At 35.4% G+C, this 17,835-nt stretch overlaps 2 protein-coding genes across 2 annotated transcripts; both read right to left on the bottom strand.

Moving 5' to 3' along the window:
- Nucleotides 5,168-6,910, bottom strand: LOC18778815 (zinc finger protein CONSTANS-LIKE 3). Its single transcript, XM_007214675.2, has 4 exons — nucleotides 6,397-6,910; nucleotides 6,103-6,249; nucleotides 5,676-5,840; nucleotides 5,168-5,574 (listed from the first exon to the last, which is right to left on the bottom strand). Exons 1-4 carry the CDS (start codon nucleotides 6,853-6,855, stop codon nucleotides 5,497-5,499), a joined length of 849 nt encoding a protein of 282 aa, XP_007214737.2. The 5' UTR covers nucleotides 6,856-6,910; the 3' UTR covers nucleotides 5,168-5,496.
- LOC18780142 (uncharacterized protein At4g15545) lies at nucleotides 11,426-17,830 on the bottom strand. Its single transcript, XM_007211983.2, has 10 exons — nucleotides 17,115-17,830; nucleotides 15,664-15,732; nucleotides 14,559-14,612; nucleotides 14,355-14,418; nucleotides 14,115-14,189; nucleotides 12,948-13,205; nucleotides 12,571-12,616; nucleotides 12,396-12,474; nucleotides 12,157-12,286; nucleotides 11,426-11,772 (listed from the first exon to the last, which is right to left on the bottom strand). Exons 1-9 carry the CDS (start codon nucleotides 17,424-17,426, stop codon nucleotides 12,194-12,196), a joined length of 1,050 nt encoding a protein of 349 aa, XP_007212045.2. The 5' UTR covers nucleotides 17,427-17,830; the 3' UTR covers nucleotides 11,426-11,772; nucleotides 12,157-12,193.

Below are 17,835 nucleotides of genomic sequence, written 5' to 3'. Positions count from 1 at the left end.
ATTCTGCACCCAAAATCGTGTATTTGAATCTCCCTTCCCTAATATTGCTCGTAAAATTTTAGGGTATTTCTCCAACCAAACAAACTTGAAGAATATATCAAATTGACTTAATTTCCAAGGAACTGTACAGCCTTACATTTCACATATTCATCAAACCCCATTAATCCCTCCTAGACCAACACCCTCTAAGAGTCCAAGAGGCTGTGCACTCAGTAATAATTAGGCAAGTTGGGGTTTGAGGGGACAAAATAATGACAAACATGGAAAATATGCACTCATCAAGATTAGACATCTTTCATAGACTAGCGCTGATCACTTGAAAATAAATAAGTATGAGCATATTTATTGGCTAATTACTTATATTTTATATATATATATATATATATATATATATATCCTAGTGCAATTTTCTTTTCCACCTTCTAGTGCTGGACTTTGTTGTTACATTTGCTATAATTGGGACATCAAAATCATATACTTGGAATCCATACTTGACTAAACACAGTTGAAACTTGAAACACAAAATTCAAGGCTCTCATGTAGCATCACAGCCTCACCGAAAGAAGCAATGAAAAAGCATCACATGAAGTATATATTTCTATCATTTCATGATTGATTGGAAATAGCAAAATAGTACTATCTCTGTTTCACACAAGTGTTTCTCCTCATGTAGCCTCACCAGAAGAAGTAACAGAAAAGCCTCATCACCTGCAGTAATTTCTATCATTTGCCTCCACAAATTATGCATGAACTTGTGGTCTTCAAACTCAGATTCTGTAGTTTTAGCTAGCGCACACACACACACAAATTTGGTCAACCAATACATTGTTCCCTAGCAATCCCATGGGGCCTGAGCTTGCAGTTGTTGCAATTGTGGCCTCTTGCCAGTCTTGTGGGTCATCCATGGTGGCTGGCTGGGTTGTCCATGATCACCGACATATCTTACTCGATGATAATGAGATTGAACTCAGTCTGGACTTGATCCAGGGAACCCCACTGAAATAGTAGTTTAGCTTTATCGATTCCATTGATTCTATTGGCTTGAACCCACTAACACTACTGTTTACCCTTTCCTCCCCTTCAAAGGGCAGGCAATGATTTTGATCCATTTTCATTTATAGTGCTTGATTTGGATTTCTTTGCTCTTGTCATTTTCAGAGCTAGGCACATCTGAGGAAAATAAACACTCCAATAGTTCCATATATCACATATGTAATTGTTGTCTATGCACAATACAGCTCCGATTAGAGTGTTAAAATACTTGTGGCCTAACCAAACACGCAAATTGTGATACCACGTCCAATTCAAAATCAATTAGTAATGGATGAAAATCGAAGAGTCTCAAGACTTACGTTATATATATTTTGTGATGACAAATTAAAAATGCACCTAAAGGGAACCACTACTCCTCCAAAAGGAGGGTCATGTTTCCACCCAAATAGTCATGTTTGCATCCAATTGTTTGCTCAAAAAAGTACTGTTAATGTGAATATATTAATTGTCACTAGGTTTAAGCCCCAGTGAAAGTCATATTGCAATGGGGTCACCTTATGAACATGATAATGTTTCAGAGACTTTGGGGCTAGTATAGTAGTGCTTTCTTACGATTGTGAGAATGCTTGCTTGTGACACTCCATTTTCCCCTTTTTTTTTTTTTTTTTAAATTTCTATCTTTTTACTTATCCCCAATTCCTTTTTTAGAGAAAGATGTGAAGTGTGAACAAAGTAGCTGAAAAGACTCAATTTATTTCCTGTTGCCTTGTCATAGACTTTAAATTCATTAGGAAACTCTACCTAATTAATATTGAATAGAAAACACATATATGAGTTTAGCCATGTTGACTAGAACAGATGTGCTTCCCACTCTATATCTGAGTTCGAAATTCTCTCCCTGTAATTTAGATTAAACTAATTAGAATATCGTTTCTATAAAAAAAATTGAATAAATAACAAAACTAAACAAAACAAAGAAAAAGAAAAAAGAGTTCCAAAGGAGTTGGCCCTCCTCTTTCCTTCCCTTGTTTGACTTCCCTGCCTTTAGATACCGGGGCCAAAGCATTCATCACTTCAAGTCAACCCATATCTATGAAGGGTACCTTTTCAATTTAGTTATTTTTCTGATCTCTTTTGCTGGAAAAATGTTTTCCAGCCCACTTTGGAGTAAGGGGGAGAGATAGAGAACGAGAAGAGTCCAAAAAGTACAAAATCTTTGTTTTCAAGATTCAAAATAAAAATTATAGAGAGTCTGTTGATGAGTCTTTACTTGTTTCCGAGGTATCCATTCTTTTTTTACTATAATACCTTGTTTTGACTGTATCATACTATATATGTATAATTTGATAACCCAATAAATCACTTTTTTTGTCTGGTTCGAACAGAATTTAAATCTTTTTTTTTTTTTTTGGGGGATGCGTTGATATTCTTCCTTTTTTTCATTTTAGTTATTGATATGAGAAAGGGGAAGAAGCTTAGAGATACAATCAAAACTCTGTAACTAATCCCTGCCCTACCCCTCCCTTCTTTTTTTCTTATGTTTTTTAAGAATATATATCCAAGATGGGACACGTGTGCAAGCAGTTGTGGCGGGTTACTGATAGGTGCAGCATGGCCCCAGACTTCATGGGCGAGTTTTGAGACGTAGGGAGGCGTCAGCAAGGCCATGAGTAGTTACTTGAGCAAGTTGCATGCATGAGATGGCAAAATATGGTGCTGCCAGCAAATCCTAACGGTTGGGGGTGTCAACCGCATGCTTATGTGTTGGCTGCTGAGTGGTGCAGCAAAGCATAGCAGTTGGGGTTGTCCTCTGCACGTTTTATGAGAATTAATAGAAGGTTTTTGGGGTGAGTTACAGTAAACTTTGTGTTTGTTTACTTGATAGCGCAAGTTTTTTTGAGCGTGTGAGAGTTGTCACTTGTTCCTCTGCGTAAAAGAGAGCCTGAAGTATGAAGAGGTGTGTGTGGGATGATCTTAGAAGGTGTCTAAGGGCTGAGCAAGGCAGAAAAATTAAAGAAGTTTAGCAGGTTAACAAATTATTTAGGTGGGTTGAAATCCATTTCACAATTTGTTTAACAAATTATTATACATTTCACATGTTTAAGAGAATACATAATTCAAAATTGAGATGAGAATTAGAATGATGAGAAGATCGACTTTGGCTAAGGGTTTTTATTTGGGTGGGTTGAAATTCATTTCACAACTTGTTTAACAAATTATTACACATTTCACATGTTTAAGAGGATACATAATTTAAAATCGAGATGAGAATGATGAGGAGATCGACTTTGGCAAAGGGTTTTTATTTGGGTGGGTTGAAATTCATTTCACAACTTGTTTTACAAATTATTATACATTTCACATGTTTAAGAGAATACATAATTCAAAATCGAGATGAGAATTAGAATGATGAGGAGATCGACTTTGGCTAAGGATTTTTATTTGGGTGGGTTGAAATTCACAACCTAAGGTGCATGATGGAATAGAACATAATGTCAATATATGCAGCCACAGATCTATTATTAATAATGAAAATTAAAAATTAAATAGTAAACATTTCTAGTAGGTCATTTCACGGGTTGACGGGGTTGATCATAAACCACTGTTAATTAGACGTGTCGTGGCAAGTTGATCCGAATTTGATCTGTAATTTTAATCTTGTGGGTTGACCCACTAATTTTCAATGTAGGTTTCGAGTAGTGTATAAGGTCGTATCAGAAATTGCCACATGTACTTACAGTTTAGACTATCGTTTGTATTAAAAAAAAAAAAAATTATTTGCCACGAGGATGAAATGAAAGAACCAAAATATTTTGGAAAAAAAGGATGAGATAAAAACTTGGAACCACAATAATGTGGACAATTATTTTCGGGGCATTCATGATTAAAATCAATGTTAATAATAATAATTGAAAAACTATGTCGTCAAATATGTGACCTCACTTTCCATGCATCAGAATGCAACTTAATCATCTTTTACGGCGGTGCTGGGCAAGTTGACCTAAATGCCAGGCCATCATGATTTTGTATTTTCTTCTTGTTAGCTTCCAGATCGATGAGAATATATTATATATATGACTAACACATCCAAAGGTGAATGACTAGAAGCCCTATATAGTGAACGTGATGATCATAATTCATTTTGAGATTTGGTGGGGAATATTATTATCATGATAATAACACCACTACTAAAAGCTCTAACTAGGTGAAGTTGATAGTTATAACAAAGTGGTTGAGGCCGCAATAAATATAGGCCTTGCAAATGTACTAGCTAGTCCTAGCTAGTATTCTAACTTTCTTCGCCAATATTATACCAAAGGATAATATATGTGGCATGCATGCATCCCGATGAAATTTCTCACGTGCGGAGAACTGTCTGTAACACAACTCTTATTATACGAAATTTCTTAATTATTAGAAAATTTCACGTACGAATGATTGTCTGTAACATATCTCTTAACATGGTCGTCTGCACACAACTCTTATTATACGAAATTTCTTAATTATTAAAAAATTTCACATACGAATGACTTTGCAACGTATCTCTTAACATGTACACAGAGAGAAGTGTTGTTTTGTCAGACACTTGTGGCAACAAAAACTGTTTTTTTCACTAGACTTTAACTTTGATCCATTAATCAAGTAACTTGTTTTCAAATGTGTGTATAGCAAGGTAAGATTGCCAACAACATATATTTTGTTGGCTGGCAGTACCATCACTATGGGAGCGGTAGTGCCTGCGTATCAATGTCTATTACCTCCCCCAAAATTTCAACCAGTATTTTCTCAAGTGAAAATTGTTGATGCAGATACAAATTAGGTCTGTTGATTAGGACCGTGTGTATGCCCCTTACGCGAGTTTGATTACTTCGAGCCAAACCTTATCTAGTCATTTCTTGAGTTTTTTATGGTCTGGAATTTGGATTTTTATCCATTGTTATAAAATAAAAAAATAAGATTAATCAAACTGCAAGTCATCATCCCATTGGATTCTCATTTCAATTGATTAAGACGGTGAGATCCACACCACCACACGAAAGTTGATGTCATATGTCATTTCATTAGAAGCCTGTTGGAGTGTGTCGGGCATTCATACCGAAGAATCATTTTAGATAAATGGTGAAGGATAAAAAGAAACCTTAATTATTCTTTGATCAAATCACAAACCCTCCTAATTACAAACACCCTAGCTACGTAGATACGCATGGTTCTCTCATCGCAGCATTTCCAAGCTTCTCCAAGCCACCACTATCTATGTAAGCGGTAAATTAATGATGAAAATCATCTTAATTTGTAGCACAGAAGAGTATCTAGAAGAACATGATCTAGTTAAACTTAAAACCAATGGACCAATTAATTTTACAAGTACAAAAGACTAATTAGCTAGCTTGTTAGATCATACTTTTACAATACAAGCGTGCCGTACGTACGTCTCTCATTACATCTCAATTAGACTATATAATATATAGTTAATTAAGCAGCTAATTAAACTGCACCATATGATCAGCTGGTGGCATAAGGTAAGTACATTAGACCCATAGCCTCTTGCAGCCAGTAGTCGTCCTCGTCATATTTCATCATCTGTAAATTAAACCATGTACATGATTCATTAATATCAAAATGATATCATAATTACATGATTATATTTTAATTTATGCCTGGATTAATCTGCATGCACAAACCTGGACGGCATCATTACTACAACACATTTCTGATCTCTGATCTTCGCAAGTATGATTGCTGTCAATCTTTTTTGCTGCTATTTCTTGATCACTTAGTTCAGTGTTCCTTGCAAATCTCCCACGAACTCGGACCCTTCTATCAGCTAGGGTTTTGCGACAAGCATACTGTACATACATAGCCAATGAACACAATTAATGAATATCTCTAAAACATCGTAGATGCTATAGAGTATAAGATAGTTATATTGTAAGGTAATATGAACCTGAATCATTGATTATATTGTTTTTTCGTTTAAATGTGTAGTTCAGATATACAGTGTGACAAGAGAACGTTACCGATCTGTATTTTATAGATTTAGATTGATAAACGATAACCTATAGCAAAAGGGTTGTAATTGTTCAAGTACATCGCGGATGAGAAAGAAACCTTAATGGTTTTGTTGAAGTTCCTTTGGTTTCTTTTCTTCAAATATCTGCCAATCCTTTCTTTCCTTTCTTCTTCTGAATACCTTCCCACCTTCATATTAGACTGATCTTGATCAATTGTAGGCACCTGCTGGTTCCCTTGAATTCCCTGCACACAAAATTGTACTTAACAATCAATATATCTTGATGAAAATTAATTAACCATATGCACAACACCTTTGCATATCCTACACTAAATGATCAAACGAAATGGCAAGCAAAGCTCAATATGATGAGCTAGCTAAAAATAGCATACCCAATTTTCTTGGCCAGCAAGGCCAAACGGCTTAATATCTGACATGTTGAGACCAGTACAACATTCCTCCCCAAACTGATCACACATATATGGTTGGCTAATTTCTCCACCAAAATTCTGATTAATCCCTGCAAGTCCATGCAACCCCATATTCCCATAATCTGAAAATGCAGCTGCAGCAGGCACAGAAAGATCCTCCGAAATCTTAAGTAGCTCCGGGAACGAAGCCGCCATAACAGACGAAGAGATGTCGGATTCCGGTGACATCACATCAAAATTTACTGCAGCACTACTAACATTACAAAATGGCACCAAGTTTTCTTCACAAGTAGCACCCCACATTGCTCCACCGAAAACCGAACCACAACCATTTTCTCCGGCCATTTCCGGAGTTGGGTAGCCGTAAAAACCACAAGGGAGTGAATAGTCATTGTAGAATTGATGAGGAAGGGAATCCATGGACAAGAGAGAGCTAAAGCTAGCTGGTGGGGGCTAAGGAACTGGTTGTGGGTCAGTTATGTTATGTGGCACTTTGTGTTAGTGAGGCTTTGAGTATATATAGCAATGGGGATAGTGCACTGGCTTTTAGCCTTTTAGGCAAGTTGTTCTACCCGTACTGTTTCGGGCAACTGACTGGGGTGGTGTTTCTTAGACAAAAATAGCTAAACTAACTGTCACACTCCAGCGTAGTGCTTTGTGAGGCTGTCAACGCGTAAATATTTGTTGTTAAACTATTTAAGTTTGTATATGCATTTTTGTTAAGACTAGTTTCTAGCTAGTGTGTGTTAATAAATAGTTGAGCTTGTATATGTTCTTTCTAGAAACTCGGTTTAAGAGAGTTTTCAAATACAATCTTACAAAAACTAGCATGCATGCCATGTACAAAATTAATTACACAAACTAAGAAGATTACCAAAAATAATTAATATATAATTAAAAAAATTAGTTTTATAAGGGTCAAAAAAGGATGTTGAAAGAAGACACCTGAAAAGGAGAAAAATAGAGGGCCTCATGTGAATACCATTCTTATACTGTTTAAAGCAGCCTGTACACCCAAAAGTACTAGCCTACTATATAGGCCAAGAATCTAACACATGGGCTTGTATTATATGATTTTGCTTCAACAAATCAAGTACAACATATATGCCTCAAACTTCGGTAAAAAACATTGGTCTAATCAAATACAGAGTCGGTTAAATGTCAAATATACCGGCTCTAGTTTTCTTTTTCTTTTTTCTAAAGTTAGAAAGGGGGAGGGGGTTTTCTCTCACACACATATACAATCAAGGTGTTATAGGAGTTCGAACTTGAGATAATTGATCTGCAAGTCAAGAGCATTTTACACTAGGTTAGATTCCGTTGTCAAATGCCTCTCTAGCTAGGTAGTACGAATATATGTTTGTGTTGATATGTGTAGTGCGCAAGGACAAATGCCCCCCGTAGTTAGGAAGCAGCTTAGTTTTAATATGCATGGGCATGGAACATGTTCTGCTCATCACATTTATGGGAAGGTTCTTATAGTTTTTCTATTTCTTGTTTTGGGTAAACAATTCTTTAGCATTTTGCATGTGAATACGTACGCGACTAGGTTTTCTAGAATTTATCCCCTGTAAAATGGCAGAAATTTATTGCTCCTTATGTAAACGATGAGAAAGGAATATATATACATATATATATATATGTATATATCAACCTCCTATCCTAAGTACTGGGGAATTTATAAAGATGGCTGGCCCCATTTTGGCTGTGCAACAACGCCAAGGTCCACATTGGATTGGAGGAATTATTGGTTTAAGGTTTTAAAAATGAAAAGTGCAGCCAATCCTACCAATGCTAATACAAATTATGTGTTCCAGAAGTGTCTTAGTTTTTGGTAGAGAATAGACATTGCATGATATTTACGATCTCATCATTTTCAGCCACAAATGCTCGTCACCCACCTTCTCTTGTCTTCTCTGTGTTCAAAGTAGATGAGTTTTAATTGGATTGATTCTTTTGATTCTTTTGATTGGATTGATTCTTATGATTTTTTGATTGGATTGAATTGGTTTTTTAATTGTAAAAGCCAAAATTTTATATAAACGTAACAATGTTAATTTAGCCGTTCACTTGTCATATTTTAAATCGTTAGATTATTGAAACAGTCGAGATGTAATAAAATGCATGATCGTTAAATACAGAAGCTCAGGATCTCAAAGTGAATTAGTTTTGATTGGATTGATTCTTATGATTTTTTATTGGATTGGATTGGTTTTTTAATTGTAAAAGCCAAAATAGAAATAATATATCAAAATTAATCCTTCGAACCCAACCAATCTGAACCATACACCATGTAGTTTCTTCTGAATTGACTAACTTACCAGCTCACGAGTACCATATTCAAATTATTTATGATAAGTTAATTTCTTCCTATGTTGTTGGAACTTGGAAACTAACCTATAAACTAATAAGAAAGAAAGAAAAGATTTACAGAAAGGAATCGAAATTCCAAAAAGTTTCAAATGACACACGCCATGTATAACTTTTTTTGGTTGAGCAAAGCCATGAATAACTTAATAGGAACGTAACTACCTTTTCAGATTCACCCCACAATATAATTTTATGATGTAGTAATAAATCAGCCAAAACCAACTTGAAGTAATCGATAAAAACACTACCAAAAAAATAGCAGTTCGGATCATGAAATGATATTGTGAGATGAGTCTCAAAAAAATGATTTGCGTCGTATTAATTACGCATTATATATAGTGATTTTACAGCATCCATGCATGTATTACACGACTTTGAAACATTTGGCAAGGGGTGATGGTGGTGAAATTTAGCAACGAAGAATGTCATGCGAGCAGAAATGAAGCACTTTTGTTATCTCTTCTGTTTTATTCTTCTGAGAGTTCTGTTTTTAAAAAAAAAGGAGGGTATCTGGTTCAAAATGATTTCTTAAGGTGGTTTTGCACAATCTTTTGTTATCTTTGAAAGATTCCTGGCTTTACTTTCTTTCATACCAACTCCAGTATCAATTCAAATATTTTGATCCTTCAAAAGGACTCGCAAGTTGGGGGCCTGTTTTATCTTGAAACTAAGGTAAGGGAGCATTTTTGGGTACACTTCATGTGTGCAAAATTTATCTCTAGCAGAGGCTATTTGCCACAAAAAGTAAAAATTGAGATAGATTTGAAGATTTTGTAGGCTAGTACATAGCATCAGGTCCTCTGGTAAACCTGCCCATCCCATCAACCAGCCAGCCATCTATAGCCTCTCCCCTAAAACCCACTTGCATGTGAAAAACTGTTCTTCACTTCTGTTCTTTTCACCTTGTCAAAGAGAGAATGAAATCCAATACAGTATTGTCTAAAATCTCACAGATATATATGATCTTAAGCCAACCCCTTATTTTATTATGGTAATGGTACATATCCAAATTTGTATGTGTTTTTTTTTTCTTTTGATAATATACGTGGATTCGATATGTGCTACTCCACGAACCTAAGACCTGTTGGATCCAACTGTTTTATTTATTTATTATTGTTTGTGTAGCACAACTCTTACAAATTAAAGAGAAAGCTATAACTTAAAAGCTATCTTATCTTCAGTTTTCAAAAAGCTATCTTATAAGTTGGGCCAACGAGGCATCTAAAGATGATTAACTTTATGATCCATCTTAGTAAAATCGAAAGAAGATTAATTAGCAATCATGTACCACTTCTATCAAAAGAAGATGGGATTATTAAGATATTAACAATGATTAGCAATCATGCAGAAGATATTTGAGTTACCCAAAAAAAAAAAAAGAAAAAAAAAAAGAACAAGAACTAAAAAGATGAGATTTAATTGGCCAATTGGACCCTGGTCGTCCAACATGACATGTTCATGTTGGTACAACGTGCATGTTGCTTGGAAAAATGAATCTAGGCAGATTTTTGGAGCATAAGATCACCACAGCATTTTTTTGTGTTTCCCATCATTTACCATTCAAGATTTATTCTTGGTTCCATTTTGTTTCTATTTGCTAAGTCCAGATCCACCTGCACAGATTTGTCCAGACTTTACCAAACAGGCCAATCCTCTTCCAGGCTAAGCATGGCCTCCTTCGTACAAATGCCACCACATTTTCTTCTTCTTCATATTCTTTTGAAAGATATGTTTCAAACCAGAAGATATGAAAAGAGAGGAGGCTTGGTTTGCAGTCAATCAATAGGAATACACATGTACTTTGGTCAAATTTGAAATCTTCTTTGTTTTTTGGTCGGGAAGAAAATTTGAAATCAATTCAATGACAAGATATTGTTGAAGCCAACAGGTAGAGCAAGTAGGCTTGATTTTCATCTCCCATGTAATTTCTGATATTTTGTTTCAAATCCAAAAATACTTCTGAATGCAGATGGGAAAAAGATATCTCGTAAATCCCGGATCATAAGATTAACTCGAGCAAGACAAAAATTAACATTCACTTATCACAATGCTTGTAAAATATGAATTTGAGAGAACCATTCAAATCTGATTGCAAATAACACAATATGCACGGCAGACAAAAAATATGTGAGTGTAAGTAAGATGCTATGTTCTTGAGAAATCAGATATAATCCAAAGGTCACTACAGCTGTTCAAAGAGACAGAAAAACATAGAAGATTCTTTCCTGGTTTCTGTACACATTGATTAGGGACCATATGTTCTACACTGATCATCATTCCAGTCGACAGTTGCGAACTATTCAATATATATACATATATATTGAACAAAACAGAGACTCAACTTGCACGGTAGATGAAATATTTATTTTGTTTATCATAGTAGATGAACTAATTAATATATTTAAAAAAAACCCACAGAAACTACATAGATATTGCAATTTTTTTTTATAAAAAAAAAAAAAAAAAAAATCTAATCTCGTCTATAGGTGGTCTAAAACTAAATAGGGAGTTTCACTATTATCATGTGTGATAACATGTAAATATGCTCCTCAACATTGTTGAGTGCTACCGGATGTTCGCAAAGTTAGCGTTAATCCACATGCATACATTTATGTGTGTGTAAGAGAGAGAAAGAGGGAGAGATGCATTGAGGAGAAGTCCCAAGGTTCATTTGACAAAAGCAGAAAGGTAAGGTCAATTTAGTTCCATCTTAAACAATCAAGCAGGTAGACTGAAAAATAAAGCAATTATTTACACAGCATACCTGCATTCTATGACATTGTGAAACCTACAAAACCCTACTCTAGTTTGCTGAAACTCAACTTGATGTTGATTACATCTCAAAAAATGATATGCCACGGAGAACGAGCCATGGCCCTTCCATCCAAAGGACCAAAGCAGCTGAGAACAAGCTCAATCCACAGCCTAACACACAGAAAGAGGATCTGCGAACAACTTTTGCACAACCTGTCAAAAAGAACTTGATTGTTCAGTACTATTGACAGGGATGATGAACTCAACATTCGGGGTAATTCAGAAGGATAAACATAGGTGAAATGTTTTTAAAATTATGAAAACTCCAAAAGGCATAACACCCATCCGATGCAGTCAATTATGGATTTCACAAATTATAAAAATCAAAGAGAATTGTTTTTTGCTATTATCCCATATAAAAAGGCCTCCTGACCATCCTTGCACCTTCAATTTCCAGTTTCTCAGGTCAATTCAAGGCATGAGGGGTATGCCATTCTCACATGACTCATAACAATAATGTAAATTTTGGGCAAAGATGGCTGGCATGCGACAACACATATATGAAAGCAGAGAGAGAGAGAGAGAGGTTGGACATACCGATTATTATAAGTACCCAGCAACTAAGCTTTGAATTCTAGTGTATGTTGCGGTTAAGCAATCCTTGGAATGATAAATAAAGATCTTTGTTATCAGTCCCAAATATCTCTTCCGCTTTCCTTAGAGTTTCCTGGAAAACAATATATACAAACCATTCACTAATTTGGTAATCAATGGGTCTGGTACATGTTTAGTTGCATCAAATAATCATTCAATCAAACAATTCGCTAGTGTTTTACCTCTCGGGTTTGCTTATGAGCATTTAGTTCCTTGATGTTAGCCAGAAATGCACTGAACTGCTCATATGACAGGCGACTCCTAAATTGCAGCAAATTCAAATCAGTCCATGAAGGGCCTCATTACTATTGCAACAAATCAATCAAAGTGTATTGGAATTGCAATAATTACACCAACCTGGCTTGACGAAAGAACTCCTTTCCATCAATTCGAGGAGTGCGCCCTACCAAATTTGCAATGCAGAAGATGAAAAGTTTTAAAAGGTAACTCAAAATAGGAGAAGAAAGTGTTTGTATAGGGTCATCAATTACAACTAACTTGTTGTATCGAAAGACTAAATAGTAGAAGAGAGTGTTCATATAGTGTCATCAACTACAACTCATTGTTGTAATGAAAACACATAAAAATTTTACGTTGAAGAGGGGGGAGGAAGATGGGCAGGGTTGGTTTTTGATAGATAATGATTTGGGGCAAAGGGAAAAAAAGGCCACAGAGAACCGGCAGTTCCTATTTAGGTTTGGAAGAAAAATAGTGAAATTAATAGAATTCCAAACCTGGAAGTGGACGTCCGCGAGGTGGAGAGTTTGCTGCTGATGACTGCTGGCTTGATGAGTACCATGAAGACAGTGACGTCCGTCCTTCATAGTGGGGTTTTGTGGGAGATGTGGCACCAGAGGATTGCAGAGGAGATGAAATAGCAGAATACCCTCTAGGTGACCCACTTGTGGAAATAATCTTTGGAGTTCCAGTTGGAGTAAGACGCGGTGTGATATATGGAGTCACAGAAAATCTTTGCCCGGAAGTCTTCAAGGCTGTGAACCAACAATTAGGTTTCTAATCATAAAATAAAAACCCCCTTACTCTGAACTAACTTGGTTTCATGATTTTCAGTAAACGAACGATATTTAAATCTGCAACTTCATAGTAACAAATTGACATAATTCAATTACGAGAAACAAAAAAAGAGAGTATAAAAGTAGAAATAGCGGGAATCAATCAAGTGATTAGCAAATTTATTAACTAATGGACAAGCACCCACTCAGAGAAACCAGAAGGTTCAATATCGCAACAACCACCAAAGTGACTAAATTATGAATCAGTACCCCCTAAACAAACTCAAGAGGTTCAATATCACAAAACCCTTCATTACCATTTCATAAATCACCAACAGAGAGGAGACAAAGAGAGAGACAGAGAGAGGGAGTATTTTGTCTTGTTATTACTTTTAATTCAAGATTTGAACTAAACCATTACGGAAGTTAATTACTTGGATATCAACACAATAACCATATTAGCCACACAAGTCAGGGATATCACCTTAAAGGTAAATCAAATTCACTTCTTTTGTAGAGGAAGATGTGAAGTTATTGAAATCCCTCGAAAATATTTGGTGCCGTAGAATTATTTATCTCAGAGACACTACCTAACTTTTTGATGTTTCAATGCACTATGCTATTTTCTTATTTCTCACCTTTAAATGAAAAGGTGTTATTAGTGTTCAGTAGAGAAGCTCTGTTAGAGGTGTCTGTACAATCATTATATGAAGGAGCATATGATGAAAGGATACTGATTAGGAACATATGGTGAGTTTATTATTCGATGACAAATATGTTCTCCTCTAATGTATGACAAAATATGCTTCTAAATGTTTGTTTCTTATTCTACAAGGTATTATACAGGCAGGATAGAGATCCATGAACAGTAGGGTCCAGTTTAAATACCTTCATCAGTTGTATTCCCCTTATCTGTGGAACCACTTGAGGAATATTGTAGTGTGTAGCCATTTGTCTCCTCATCTGTAGCAGACAGAAATAATGCACATTGACCACCAAATCAAAGGAAATAATAAAAAGCAAAGTTTGAACCCCTGACCATTGCCACCAAAAAAAAAGAGTTGCTAAACATCATTAATTTATTACAGAAAGACTATAGAATACTTGATAAAATCAAAGAAACAGTACCCTTATCAGGATATGCCTTTGGAACTGATTGGTCACATGTGCCAATATCAACAGTTTCAGTTGGCTATAAAAGGGAAAATATAGTTAATTAGTTTCGCCATAGAAAAATTATCCAAGAACAAACTTCCATGAGAGGAAGAACAATAACAAACTTAGATTTTCAAAGATATTAAAAACCATAATTAGTAAAGTTGAAGTCCTCACGGATGCATTATCATCATTTAGAGACTGCATTAGTTGTCTCTTAAATGTCTCCAACTGTCAACAGGAAAAAAAACTGTCATTCCTTAGGTCAACACGCTACACGAATGAAAAGAAGTTGAAGAGATAAGTTTGCAACATCCTTAGTATAGATACAAATTGCAACCATACAAAAACAACAAAAATAAACAAAACGAGGAAAATAAACAAGGAAATAATCATGAGTTTGCTGGGTTAGAGTTTTATCCGTATGGATCTGGAAGAGTTGAATAGTCATAAGAATAATAACATGAAACGCTGACGTCTATACAGTTGTAAACATAAATTTGGTCAGTTTCAGCTACTCAATAGTATGCCAAACAGTTTATCTGCACATTATTCTAGCTTTTCTTTTCATTTTAGAGGCCTGCAAGCTCATGTTTGTGAGGCAAGGTGGAGTATGAACCCATAAAAGAAAGCATATATAAGCATTGCCACATAACACGAAGAATCCAATCTTTATTGATATGAATTCCTATAACAGTTTAATTAATATAATAATTTGAAAACACAGAATTAGGATTAAATCAAACATAGGTATGCAGGAGACAAGATTATTTATTACTACACTTCTGGACCACATAGGCCTTGTACCATGTAATTGGCATAATCTACTGAAGTTAATGAAGAACTACAATAGTTAATATTGCATCTCTAAACAAGTTATTGATAGGATACGAAAGGAAACTTTGAAATGTCACATTGCACAAGTTCAAACAGAACAAATTCATCTGAAGAGAAAAAAAAAATGGATTAGCACATATATTCACCATTAAGGAACACTGAGTGATTAGTGCCTTCCCCATTAATTCTGGAAAAAATGTCATGTCATTTTCATTTCTACGCATAGAATGTACTAAAAATTCTAGAATATATCATCCATGAAACTACATTTACAAAGGGAAAATAATAATACAACTAAAAACCAAAAGGCATCCCCAAATTCCTCTTGCAACGTGTAAAAACTTTTGTGTTTCAATCTCCAAACAAGAATTGTGCATAAATTGTTTGAACAGTTTGAAAAACGAAGAAAAAAATTCTTCCACTTAAAGCAAATAACAAATCACACCTTTGCCAAGTCACGGTTGAGCTTTTTTGCAGTCACTGCCAGTGAATCTCGTTCTTTGGAAAGCTTCACCTTCATGAACAACAAGAATGTAACATAGCCATAATTAATGCAGGTTTGTTTTCACAAGAAACTCAAAAGGTGATGCACCATCCATTGATGAGGACATGAAGTTAAGAAGAAAAGACAATAGTTGAATCTTGAGTACTATTATTCTTTTTGCATAAAGACTCCAGAAAGTAAATGACAAAAGGAAGATGCCTCCACCTAGTTGAACAGTGTTACAACTAGTTGATGTAACCATGTGCAATATGTTAGTAAATCTTTATTTTTTATAAACAAAATTGAAAGAAACATACGTGCATGTTTATTAGAAAAGAAATAAATTATCAAATTTCAGTCGCTCAGCCTAATTCAACTATCTCTAATATCCACAACAACAAAAAAACAAAAAATAAAGAAGACCGATATGACAATTCTGTTCAACTTTAAAATAAAAATTTGCTTTCATCACTCCTGCAGGTCTTTTTTTTTTTCATAAGAACTCCTGGTCAGGTTGTACAGAAGGAAAAATTAATCAAATGGTAGCAGAAGAGGAGTAAAACGCAATGTTATTATCCATTGCTTACATTAAAAGCTACCTTTCTTTTTTATATAAGAACAAAGAAATTAGTTCCTTTCTACTTCATAGAACCTACCAAATTTATCTGAAGATCAAACTTTACTGAAAAGTGCCTTCCTTTTATTTTCTCTATTATGAGCCAAAAGTGAAAAAGAAGAAATTTTGTTTATATAGTAATGAACTAAGAAGAAGTAGTATCGTCAAACTTAAGAATTTAGTGGTTGCACTCTTTCTGTGCTACATTCATCAAGCATCACCCCAGCTTCTCAATTTTCTAATTGAAAAGCATTTCAATCTTCAAACATTTATGGTTCTCCCTCAACTGACTCTTGATTCCTGACTCCAGACTATAATTAAAAGATTTCACTCTTATATGATCTACAATCACAATTCCGTATCCTAACCCAACTACTCAATCCCATTGAACCTAAGTCCCTCATATCCCACTCAATTAAACGAAAACAATTAATAAAAACAACAACCATAACAGTATCAGCGGAAAACACTCAATCTCCCCCCAGAACTCTCTCCTTTTCTTTCATTCCTATCAATTTTCTCAGCAACCAAACAGCTAAAAATAAGGACCATATATGAAATTCAGAATAAGGTATCACATTTCTTGGATGCTAATTTGAAAGGGGAAAAAGACAACTATAGTGAAACCCCCAAAAATCCCCCAAAAAATGACTAATTTCCCTCCCTTCTCTTCCCTTTCCATAATCTTCGTAGCAACCAAACAGCGCATATAAAAAAACAAGAAAGAATACAAATTTGATACAACTCCCAAAATTTCAAAATGAAAAAGTACGGGATGGGGGTTCTTAAGCCTTACATTCTCATCCAGGGCAATTCTCAAGCGGGAGTCAGCCTCGTGGTTTGCATGTTGGAGGCGCGAGAGCCTTTCCTCAAGCTCAAATACAAGCCTATCTTTGTCCTGGAGTTTCTGCCTCATTTTCCCCATCTCCGACTCGAGCTTGGAAACTCTGGAGGCTATGGCCATGGATGTGATCTTTCTCGCCAGATCCAGCTGATCGTATGGATCGGTCGGTATTACCGATAAGATCTCCTCCGGTAGCTGAAAGTCGAGCCCGCCGCCATCACCACCACCACCAGCACCTCCTGCGCCTTCACTGCCCTGCGACATAGCTGATTGCTCCTCCTTCTCCGAGTCTCTCTGTGGTGGTGGTTGTGTTGTTGGTTGTTGATTTGCTGATTGATTCTCTGTTCACACTTTGGGCACAACGATGAAGTTGAATAGGATTTTCTCTATTTTTTAATTAATTTCAATTTTTTCATTTGAATGAATTTCCCACTATCTGTCCTTTCCCTAAAAAGAAAATTTATTTTCATTTTTTTATTTTTTATTTTAATGTTTGGTTCCTTTTTGTTTTTGAGGTTGCTGTCTAAGTTCGAAATGTGCCGGGGGTTTCCCTCCAAAATCCAAACAAACTTTGGATATGAAACATATGAGGCCCAATAAATATTGGGCCTCGTTCAAAATTGGGAGACAAAGAAAGATTTGTTCTTTTCTAGGCCCAAAGTAAAACAAACTT

This window comes from Prunus persica, chromosome G4, assembly GCF_000346465.2.
Source record: "Prunus persica cultivar Lovell chromosome G4, Prunus_persica_NCBIv2, whole genome shotgun sequence".
Lineage (NCBI taxonomy): Eukaryota > Viridiplantae > Streptophyta > Magnoliopsida > Rosales > Rosaceae > Prunus > Prunus persica.
This window is presented reverse-complemented; position numbering and strand designations above follow the sequence as displayed.

Excerpts from the sequence above, each read along its gene's own strand:
- LOC18778815 (XM_007214675.2), bottom strand. The coding sequence starts at position 6,855 with ATGGATTCCCTTCCTCATCAATTCTACAATGACTATTCACTCCCTTGT. Across the intron at positions 6,250-6,396 it reads TTGCTGGCCAAGAAAATTGG|GGAATTCAAGGGAACCAGCA; the intron begins GTATGCTATTTT and ends TTTTGTGTGCAG. Across the intron at positions 5,575-5,675 it reads GTAGTAATGATGCCGTCCAG|ATGATGAAATATGACGAGGA; the intron begins GTTTGTGCATGC and ends TTTAATTTACAG.
- LOC18780142 (XM_007211983.2), bottom strand. The coding sequence starts at position 17,426 with ATGTCGCAGGGCAGTGAAGGCGCAGGAGGTGCTGGTGGTGGTGGTGAT. Across the intron at positions 14,613-15,663 it reads TCAACCGTGACTTGGCAAAG|TTGGAGACATTTAAGAGACA; the intron begins GTGTGATTTGTT and ends TCCTGTTGACAG. Across the intron at positions 14,190-14,354 it reads AAAGGCATATCCTGATAAGG|ATGAGGAGACAAATGGCTAC; the intron begins GTACTGTTTCTT and ends TGTCTGCTACAG.